The sequence below is a fragment of the Etheostoma spectabile genome, chromosome 8, assembly GCF_008692095.1.
Source record: "Etheostoma spectabile isolate EspeVRDwgs_2016 chromosome 8, UIUC_Espe_1.0, whole genome shotgun sequence".
Classification (NCBI taxonomy): Eukaryota; Metazoa; Chordata; class Actinopteri; order Perciformes; family Percidae; genus Etheostoma; species Etheostoma spectabile.
In genome coordinates this window covers 6,231,315-6,241,976 of record NC_045740.1, presented here as the reverse complement: position 1 = coordinate 6,241,976, position 10,662 = coordinate 6,231,315, and the positions used below count along the sequence as shown (strand labels likewise).

General features: G+C 42.0%; 3 protein-coding genes across 8 annotated transcripts in view; all 3 read left to right on the top strand.

Moving 5' to 3' along the window:
• ano5a (anoctamin 5a) overlaps positions 1–6,168 on the top strand; it is an 18,009-nt gene extending 11,841 nt beyond the window's left edge. For 4 of the 6 annotated variants that reach the window (XM_032523103.1, XM_032523101.1, XM_032523098.1 and 1 more), the window contains 9 exons: positions 71–151; positions 1,181–1,409; positions 1,527–1,699; positions 1,802–1,899; positions 2,347–2,477; positions 2,851–3,056; positions 3,152–3,351; positions 3,706–3,811; positions 4,046–6,168. In XM_032523103.1, the coding sequence (XP_032378994.1) occupies positions 71–151; positions 1,181–1,409; positions 1,527–1,699; positions 1,802–1,899; positions 2,347–2,477; positions 2,851–3,056; positions 3,152–3,351; positions 3,706–3,811; positions 4,046–4,276 (1,455 nt within the window). In that variant the 3' untranslated portion in view covers positions 4,277–6,168. Of the gene's footprint in view, positions 1–70; positions 152–506; positions 582–1,180; positions 1,410–1,526; positions 1,700–1,801; positions 1,900–2,346; positions 2,478–2,850; positions 3,057–3,151; positions 3,352–3,705; positions 3,812–4,045 lie in introns of all 6 variants that reach the window. The other 2 variants (XM_032523100.1, XM_032523102.1) reach the window with 2 other exon arrangements.
• A 467-nt stretch (positions 6,169–6,635) lies between these two features.
• Positions 6,636–7,823, top strand: LOC116694755 (P2Y purinoceptor 3; the record flags this gene model as incomplete). The annotated part of the gene is made up of 1 exon (XM_032524627.1): positions 6,636–7,823. A coding segment is annotated over one exon (1,086 nt), but the record flags the coding sequence as incomplete, so codon positions are not given.
• Positions 7,824–8,180: 357 nt separating this feature from the next.
• slc17a6a (solute carrier family 17 member 6a) overlaps positions 8,181–10,662 on the top strand; it is a 10,795-nt gene continuing 8,313 nt past the window's right edge. Inside the window, exons 1-2 of the mRNA XM_032523130.1 lie at positions 8,181–8,908; positions 10,391–10,646. Of these exons, the coding sequence (XP_032379021.1) occupies positions 8,823–8,908; positions 10,391–10,646 (342 nt within the window). The 5' untranslated portion in view covers positions 8,181–8,822. The remainder of the gene's footprint in view (positions 8,909–10,390; positions 10,647–10,662) is intronic.

Sequence of the window (10,662 nt, the reverse complement as noted above, 5' to 3'; positions counted from 1 at the left end):
ACACAGATGTGTGAGATTAACAGAAACATGGTGCTGTAATTTTCCATGACCACATCCCACCCGTCTTTAGGAAATGGAGTGGGTTCTTAACAGGACTTCTACAGATATATTGGGGAAGTTGTTGCTGTGCTGGGCCACCGTGATGCTCTGGGTAAGGGTGGCACTTAATGTAGAATGCCACATTGGTGAGGAAAAGGTTTTGTTGTGGTGTAGTTTGTGTGGACAGCAGACATTTCTGGAAAGACTCAGAGGCTTAAGTTTCCTTCAGTACCACGTTTGTCTGGTGGATCAGTATCTTGAAAGGCTGGCTTCGCTAGAAGACCGCCAGATGAAAGAATTGGACATCTCAGACATCTACACACAGAGTTGTGATTGGGTGACCTGGCTCTGCCTTGCATTTGAGGCCAGTGATAATTAAAGGAACCTGGCCTTTTAGAGCTGTCTTTTCAGGAAATAACAAAGGGTGACTGACTCCTGTGTCCATGCTTTGCTTGCTTATGATGTAGGAAATGGAGCCATACTTACCCGTAACAAGCAAGTGTGCACGCTCATGTCTGTCTGGAGCCACTGTCCTGTTATGGGTAAGCATAGTATCTTTGGTAGATTTCTATGAATCTAAATGACTTTCGTCCTCTAACTGTTCCTCCACCCTGTGTCTTTTTGTCTTTCACATACTGTTCATCGTCATCACTAATATCATGTGGCTAGGGCCAGTATAAATAAAACTCCTAAGAAATGGAGTTCTCTCAAATTATTTGGGAGTTTAGACAAATCAGAACACTTGTTTATTCATGGCATTCTAAATTCAAAAAATATGGACAAGATTATGTCATTCTTAGAAATGGGACCTATTTAAGATCAAATACTTACGGCTTTAAACATACTGGCCCAGATTTTCACTGTTGTGGACTCTTTTTGAGTAAAAACCTGTTACATATGAATGAGTTAATGGGAAGCCAGATTACGAAATATTTCTTTTCATGGGGAATGTCTGCAAACTTCAAGCATGACAGTTACTCCTAACATCTATATTGGCAATCATTCCCCTTGCTTTATTCATATGTCTACATGTGCTTTGGTGTTTGCACTTGCATAACAATTGGTACGGTGTTCTCACTGTTCTTTTGTCTTGTGATATGCAGTTGTCTTTCATGTTGTCTCTGTTGTCTCTGTCCCGAAGCTCTCATTGATCATTGCCTGCATCATTGGGGTGATAGCGTACCGCCTGGCGGTATACGCAGCCTTTGCCAGCATCATGAAGGACAGTGCCACCAGCAACCTGCAGGTGGTTGGCCCCTACATCACGCCACAGCTGGCCACCTCTGTCACAGCCTCCTGCATCAACTTTGTCATCATCATGATCCTCAACCTCATGTATGAGAGAGTGGCTATTTGGATCACTGACATGGGTGAGGGTCAGGGCGAGAGAGCGAGTCCCATATTATTAGGTTTCTCTGTCTTTATGAATCCGTTATGCATTTCATATTGATCCTTGAAATAGTTGTTTATGTTTTATTATTTGGCAGAAATTCCCAAGACCCACCTGGAGTATGAGAATAAACTGACTGTGAAGATGTTCCTCTTCCAGTTTGTCAACTACTATTCCTCCTGCTTCTACGTGGCTTTCTTTAAGGGCAAGTTTGTCGGCTATCCTGGAAATTACGCATATATGTTTGGCAGCAACCTGAGGAATGAAGAGGTACCAGATATAACGAAATTACATTGCATGAGATAAGCACTGGTATTTGAATTTGAGTTAATGTTTGTTTCTTTCCCATCCCTCCTTGATCTCAACATTCAGTGTGATCCTGGGGGCTGTTTGATTGAGTTGACCACCCAGCTGGTGATAGTGATGACTGGTAAACAAGTGTGGGGCAACATCCAGGAGGCTCTGGTCCCGTGAGTACTCAAACTGAACCAACCATTCAAAGCATAATTCCTCTGCAAACAGAAACATATGAAGAGGGGTTAAATTTCACACACTCTCTTAACAGGCTTTAAAGCCCAATCACATAACTCATAGATATATCAACCATGGCTCTGGCCTTGTTTTGATATCATTTATTTTTTTCCACAGTTAGTGTTTTTTCCCTTTTTCAATTTTTAGAGTCATCATTGCTAGGATGATTTTTTTTTGTAATTGTCAGTTAGTTCATTCTGTGAGTTGATTTAGAAAATAATCAAAGTAATGTAAGATAATATTCCATTATCTTAACACAAAATCAATAAGAATTTGGCAGATCTTTATATAGCTACTGTTTACAATTCAATACAGCCTCCAATATGGCTGTTAGAGGGTGAATTATGTTGCCTCAAAGCTCTCTATCGCCCTCTTGTGTCCTCCAGGTGGCTGATGAACTGGTGGGGCAGCAGGAAGGCACGAAACCACCCAGAGAGTCTGTACAGCCGCTGGGAGCAGGACCACGACCTGCAGGGCTTTGGACAGCTGGGCCTCTTTGACGAGTACCTGGAAATGGGTAAACATTCTGTACCCAGTCCATCCATTACACAAAAAGGGAGATTTATGGACACACTTGACAGCTTGGCTGCAGTCAAAAACATTTTAGTGAAATCCAGTTTCAATTAAGACCAAGCCAAAACCAAAAGCAAAACTAAGACAAACATTTGGTTTTCACCTGTTAAAATACTGCATACAACATTTAGGAATATACACAAATACAGATTTTAAACTATTTGTGATGCTGGGAAAAAATAAAAGAACTTTTAGTAAAACAACTCAAATTATAGATAGATAGATAGATAGATAGATAGATAGATAGATGCAGTGTCCATTGACATTCTGCAGATGGTGCTGTTTCCATCCTACTGTCTATCCTCTCTGTGTCCCAGTGATCCAGTTTGGTTTCATCACGCTGTTCGTGGCCTCCTTTCCCCTGGCACCCCTGCTGGCACTTATCAACAATATAATTGAGGTAAGAGTGGATGCCTGGAAGCTAACCACTCAGTTCAGACGTCCCGTGGCAGCAAAGGCCCACAGCATCGGAGCCTGGCAGGAAATCCTCAATGGGATGGCCGTACTCTCTGTGGTCACAAATGTGAGTTCTGACCACACGTGTGCTTTGTGTCTGCTCGTTATCTTCCCAGTTGTATCTCTAGTTTTCCATACACCATTTCTTTCCCTGCTTTCTAGGCGTTCATTGTGGCCTTCACCTCTGATATGATACCTCGGCTCGTGTACATGTACACTCAGCCAGAGGGTGAGATGAAAATGCAAGGCTACATAAACGACAGCTTGTCTGTGTTTAATATCTCTGCGATTCCACTGGCCAACAAGCCTGATGACGAGGAGAACCCTTCCTGGTTCAACAGCTCCACCATCACTACCTGCAGGTGTGTGTGATTGCAAGGCATGTTTCCACTTCGGTGTTAATATATGACACTGGTGGAAGACATACTCAGATACTTTACTTAAGTACAAAAAGAAATACCACAATGTAAAAACACTCTGTTACATGTTAAAGCCCCCCATTCAAAATTCTACTTGATTAAAGTAAAATTAATTATTAACAGTATTAAAGTATCAAAGGGTACAACGTTATTTTGCAGAGTGACACCTTAAATATATTACATTAGTGGATTATTATTATCATGTTGATGATTTAAAATGTAACCAGCATTGTAATGTAGCTAGCTACAAGAAAAATCTTGATTCAAAGCCTTTATAAACATGTTCCTCCTTTGTAGGTATCGTGATTACCGCTACCCTCCTGGCCATGAGAGACAGTACTTCCACACAATGCAGTTCTGGCACATTCTGGCAGCCAAGCTGGCTTTCATCATTATCATGGAGGTAAAACCCGGCCGCAGTGCTTCCACCATCACCACCAACACTTATTGACCACTTTAACTGGGCCTCACTTTTGTTTACCCTGGGCAGTAGTCGATTGTTACAGTAATAATAACGCCTATTCTACCACACACACATTTTTTCAGATAATACAAATCCATGCAGACTTTTTTTCTGCAGCTCCTCCTGACTCCAGCTTGAAGTAAAACAAACCTGTTGTTCCTTCTTGTTCTACAGCATGTTGTGTTTCTGGTCAAGTTCTTTGTTGCCTGGATGATTCCTGATGTTCCCTCTGAAGTGAGGGCTCGAATAAAGAGAGAGCGCTACCTCGTCCAAGAGTATCTCCATAACTATGAAGTCGAGAAGCTGAAGATCCAACTCAGTCAAAATGGCCATAATGATTGTACCTGCCCACCAGTGATCTATCCGTCTCTACCCAAACATGAGATGCTGTCAGAGTGTCTCTAGCCCAGCGAGCTGCTGGTCAATCAGCTGGACATGATGGGAGGACATGGTGAGGATGTGGATTGCCCTGCTTGTGTATTATGATACTGACCATCACTTTGCTGTAGTGCCTGTGTTTGTGTTGTTTGTCAAAACACACACACACAGACAGACAGACAGACAGACAGACAGACAGACAGACAGACAGACAGACAGACAGACAGACAGACAGACAGACAGACAGACAGACAGTTTACTCCATTCACAGCCATCCCTCTTCTGATTGTGAAAGTGCAAACAGGTGAAAGACAAAATCTCCATGCATGCAGAAAAGTGTATTTCCACCTCTTTCTCATATTTATGGCTTTTTACTCTATGTTGTAATCAAATTGCTGATGATAATCAACATTTGCTGTAAGAAAAGAAAGAGAAAATTGTATACACTGTGTCTAATCCTGACAACTTGCTCTTATTTTAATAAGACTATTTATTGAAGTGCCACTATGAGTAACCAAAGACTGAATGCCTTAATATATCACACACTAAATATTGGTTCTATCTTCCATTAGAATAACAATTGATATTTAGAAACTGAGCAATTATAGGTTTTGAGTGTTTCCTTTGTTTATATGTGCTGTTGTATGAAGGATTCCAGTTTCATATACTGTAAGTTTATGTTCAACTTGATTTTTGTTTTGTTTTTTTCAGTTACTGCAACAAATGTGAGCATTGTTTATTTTCATTGAGATCACACCACAGATGTTTTCCTGTTCATAGGCTGGTCACAGTTTTGCTTTAATGTCATAACAGCCCAGCAATTTCTCCAGGCCAAAATCTAACATGTGAATTAGCTTTTTATGAAGACAAATCTGTGCAGCTGTTAGTACTGTGAGTAAGGGCAGATTTTGTCCTGCAATGGCCAGTTTTGGGCAGCGGCAGCAGCTGGTGCATGTTGACTGTTGACAGTGAGTCTTGTTCCTGGAGATGACAAGCTATAAGCCCTGAGAGAGTGAAGAGATTCCTTTTTAATGTGCCTCTGTTTACCAACACGTCGGCGCTAATAAAAGCCTGCCCCTGCCTACTAAACTATGTTTGCTCCACTACACAAAGCACATCAGCCATCGCCCAGTTCTTGTGCTTCTGTTTTCCTCAGCTTTGTCTGTGTAGAGAAGGAAAGATACACATTTGTTTTATTTTTTATTTTGCACAAAGCACTTAATGAAACACGACTACCAAGGCAAACATGTCAGTGTAAATGTTGTCATGACAATAGGTTTTCATAATTAGTCTTTTGAATATGTGTTCATTTAAATGAAATAACGGTTGTAATGTAGGTTAAAGGCGGTCTGAATTTAATGTTTATATCATGCTTAAATGACAACAAGGAAAAAGTTGTAGTTTTTTGTTTTAAAATGATATACATTTCATTATTATTATTATTTGGCTGCCTACATAGAAATATGTGAGAGGTATCTGTTGTGAAATATTTTAATTTTAGGTAAACAAACTCAGGCAACTAAATCTGTTGTTTAGATGCATGTAGATGTAACTAATCAGTAGTCGAGAGCAATGTTGAATTGATCCAGTTTGCCTTTTTCCTGCTGTACCCTCAGCTAAACTCATACCTTTTGATGCCTTAATACACCTAATACCTTGTACATTGTACACAATGTATCAAATACATTATTTCCTTGTATATCTCTTTTTTTTATGTCTTTTTTTTGTTATGCTCTAGTTATATTTTATTGTATACCATTACCATGCTTGGAAAAAAGTGAACCTGTTTACTGTATGCTTAAAGTTGCAGTACATTTTAATGGTTTCATTCATTTGTGTATTTTTTGTAATTGGCCTGTATCCAGATGTGTATTGTAAACAAAGACAAATCTCCAAAATAAAGTACCAGTTCAAATTGAGTAATTGTTGGACATGTTTGGATGAATACTGTAGCCCATCGGCTTCTCTACTGAGGACATGGAAGTTTGTGTTCACATAACAGATGGCCCGAGAGGACACCGATAACTATTCAGTGTTTGTTCATAGTGGTGGGTGTGTTCTACTCCAAAATATGTTGGCATGGTTGTTTCACTTGGCACACCGCGAAGCCACTTAAACAAAGACATGGGCAACACTCAGGTTCAGGTAGGTTGGACAGTGTGGAGAACATTTATGAAACATCAAATACAGATTTTACAGTATTGTAATTATGGCAAATGATGGTTTATAAGCTAAGCATTTTTTTCTATTAAGGTAAATATTGTCCATATTTAATGTTTTGCGTACCGAAGACCAAGTGTTGACTATTAAATGGAACTTTCCACAAGGAAAGGGACACTATTACACACTATCTTGTAATAGATCTGCATTGTAAACTCCAAGTTGAACCTCTGTGCCCATTAATGTCCAGCCTTCTGAGGAAGCCTTCTGCGACCTGGACACACACCAAGGTTTACCGGTGGTCCAGCTCTACGTGTTGCCGTCCTTCTTCCTGACGGTGCTGATCCTCGGGCTTCCCCTCAACCTGCTCTCCCTCTGGGTTTTCCTCCACCGCCTGCGGCGCTGGACCCGCAGCACGGTGTTCCTCTTCAACCTGACCCTGGCTGACACCTTGTGGCTGCTGGCCTTGCCTTACCTCATCTACTACCACCTGGACCATCTGTACTGGAAGCTGGGGCTGCCACTTTGCATGGGTGTGAGGTTGTTCTACCACAACTACTTCTACCTCAGCATCTTCTTCGTCACCTGCATCAGTGTGGACCGATACCTGGCCATTGTGCACCCGCTGCGCTCTTTGGTGCTGCTGGGCCGAAGGCAGACCTGCATGGTGTGTGTGGCGGTCTGGGTGGCCACTCTGATGCTCAGCATACCTGTTGCCACTATGACTCTGATCCAGACTTGTCCTAGGAGCAACCGCACCGTCTGTACCCTGTACATACTGCTGAGTGAGACCGGGGAGAGCCTCCCCTTTTCCATTTGTTGTTCCACCATCGGCTTCCTTTTCCCGCTGCTCTCCATCTGCTACTGTGGCCTGCGCAGCGTCAGAGAGCTGCGCCACCGGCCCTGCCGCCCCGACCCGCACAACAGGCAACGGCGGCTGCGGCGGGCGCTGAGCGCAGCGCTGGTTTTCTTTGCTTTGTTTTACCTGCCTTACCACCTGAGCCGCAACGCGGCCATTGTGATGCGGGCAGTCTACCCTGGCAGCCCCGCCTCCTGGCAGCATGCAGACCTGGCCTTTGCCTTGGAGATGTGCTTCTGTAGCCTTATCTCCTGCGTGAACCCTCTGTTCGGCTGCTTCATGGGCCGCCAGTTCAGAAAGGAGTTTCACGGCATTTTTGCTGTCATGTTTTCCCAGTGTCCAGGCACGCAGGTGGCCTCAATGATATCTAAGCGGACCAGGATGACGGTGAGGAAAAGGCAGGGGATGTCTACTGTCGCACCTGTGTGCGCACTGCCTGCACCTGGATCTTAACGAGCTGAATAAATGTGTAGGCTAAAGGAATAATGTTCTTTGTGCACAATTAAATTGTATAGACACCGGTTTGTATGGCCTTTTGTTTAATCACCTGTTTTCTTTGATAACTGGAATACGATAAATACACTGTATAACAATGGTTACTTCTCAGTCTCCTTTATGTCATATCAGAGATTTGGTCTCCTTAACTTCCTTACACAACACTGCCTCTGCGTGGTTGACTGCACACTGTACTATGGTCTCGTTCCACGTGTGAATGGCATGTCTTTCATTTATTCACTGAACAACATTATAACGCTCAGTTTATACATGTTAGTGAAAACAAATCGTTCTGCCTAAACGTGTTAATGAAGTTTTAACACCATGTGGAAACGTCGCAGGTAAAACTAAAACCGATAAATAACCGGATGTTGGCGGGGGGGTCATTGCTTTGTGCCTGCTGCAGCAAGGTATTTATAAGTGGTCGGAGCTAGTCCTGAAATCCTTTTTTATTCAGTTTGATATAGTCCGCCTAAGGAGCGATGTTATGCAATTGGCAATTGTCACCGTTAACAGTAGTAGTAGCTAATTGAATTAGAGGAGGGAGCGGAGGGAGGAGGGGCGCTGCACGGAGCTGCTGACAGGTGGAGGAGCTGTGCGCTGTCCACGGTGCTGAAACCTCCTCAGGCTGCTGCCTCACCGGAGATCCTCATCTCAGATTACACCGGAGCTCCGCTGACCTGCACCGGCAGAAGATTTTCACTTTTCCCACCTCGATTTCTCAAAGAATAGAAAACCCCCCCAAAAAAATCTATTTTCTGGGCTGCTGTTTTCTTATCGTTGCTTGGATCTTACGATGGCACTGCATGGATTAACATTGCGCAAGGCAAAAGCGGACTTATTTGACTGCTGTTTTGTGACTGTGAAACCAGCCCTTTCAGACTGAACGTGTTCCCCCCCCCTTTCTCCATTTTCTGGCTCATCTTTTTAGGACATCGAGGCGTTTTCTGCTTAAAAACCAGAAGCGCGTTATTTGGATTAATATCTTAACAATATGCTCATTAATGCAGCACTTCCATTTGTTATAGTACTATAAACGAAATTTAAGATCATTTGAATATGGAGCCAGGCACTGAGAAAGCTGCCCCTACCACTAAGGAGGGAATAAAACAGATCGCAGGAAAGGCCCTCGGGAAAATTTACAGGTAAGGCGAAAGAAATTCCCATTTTTGCATGTCTTTCTATAACAGTATGAATCTGTTGTGAGAAATACATTTTAAAAAAATGAACTGAATAATGGGAAATTGAGCAATGTCCAGATGTTAAAATCTCAGATAAAACATACACTGGCTTTAAATATGCTTATTACTGAATTAAAATGAAATCATGAGGGAAATCGCTTCTTTATGAGATGAATCAGGGACAGGATGCTGAAAGCAGAGTCGTGTGGCCCGAATATTTAAGGATCAGATATTTCCCTGGAGGATGATCCCTCCACCAGCTGCTGTGGGTGTTATTTAATAATTAATGAAACAGAACGAGTCGTGACACAAGGTCGGTGAATATATATTACCTTATGTATCGAACTCTATTAATCCAAGATCGATGGACTCCATATCAATTGACTTCCTTTATTATTTATACTGTCAGAAGGACCTAAATGAAATGTAGTCCAAAAGAAAACTGATAACTGTCTGGAAAGCAAACAGATCTATTCAGTTAGAAATCAGAGAAGGGGAAAAGGACGTAGAGAAGCAGTTTTTCCATTTATAACATTTTATTCATCATTAATTCTGATTGGAAATGCGAATAAAAATGTCCTCTGTTTGAATTTTAAGCCGAAAAAACAAATAGTTTTTACACGAATCATCTGGAAACATGAGCTTTAAAAAACACAGATACTTTAGATGATCATTTTGCGCAAGCACACAACATTCGTTTATTTTTGTTAGTCCTTAAATGGCTTTCAGATGTTGAACTTGATTTCAAGCTGCAACATTGAAACGTTCAGAGCAATGCAAGAAAAATAAAATCTGTTGGTTTAATTTAAGCTGAGGGAGGCCTGGTATTTTACTGGATGAGGCCTTCACATTTCAATGCTTAGTTTTTTTAATTAACCTAATTTTCATTGTACAAATTTGAAGTAAAACCCTAAGCAAAATGCCAATGCCACATGTATGAGAGCTAATGAAAAATAAATTAAAGGGCAAAATTAACTCTAAACAACGACGATGCTGATATTGCTGCAATGCGGTATGAAGGTTAGTTTTTTCCTGGTTTACCAACGTGTCTTTCTTACAGAAACATGAAGAATTTCAGCAGGGAACGAAATAAAAGCGCTTTGACTTTATCTAAAAGGGAGCAAGCTTCCAAACGGGCCTCAGGCAAATTTAAAGAAAAAATAAATAAGGCCACGAAGTAAAGATGCAAGCATAATTTCCTTTGTAGCATAAGATTAAAAAAAAAACCTTGTCAAAGGCATAGGAATAAATGCACGAGTAGTCTCTAAAGAGTTTTTTTGTTGTTGAAAAAAATCACCGAAATCAAATGATAGTTCTCGCTCAATGAAATGCAGCTAAATCTGCCTGCATGTTGGATTCCACACATCATTGGACGTAGGCCTAATCTAAAAAAAAAAGAAGAAGAAGAAAAAAAAAGAGCATATATAATCGGCTCGTGTCGTGCAGGAGGTTGGAAAAGCGGCAGCAGACAGGTGATGCGATCGAGCTGACTGAGGATGGAAGACCCAGGGCGGACCAGGAGCGGAGGAAGCCCCTGTGTGACTGCACATGCTTCGGGCTTCCGCGCAGATACATCATCGCTATGCTGAGCGGGCTCGGCTTCTGCATCTCCTTCGGCATCCGGTGCAACTTGGGTGTGGCCATCGTCAGCATGGTCAATAACAGCACGATCCATCAAAACGGGAAGATCATCATCGTAGAGGTGCCTGTAAACTCCG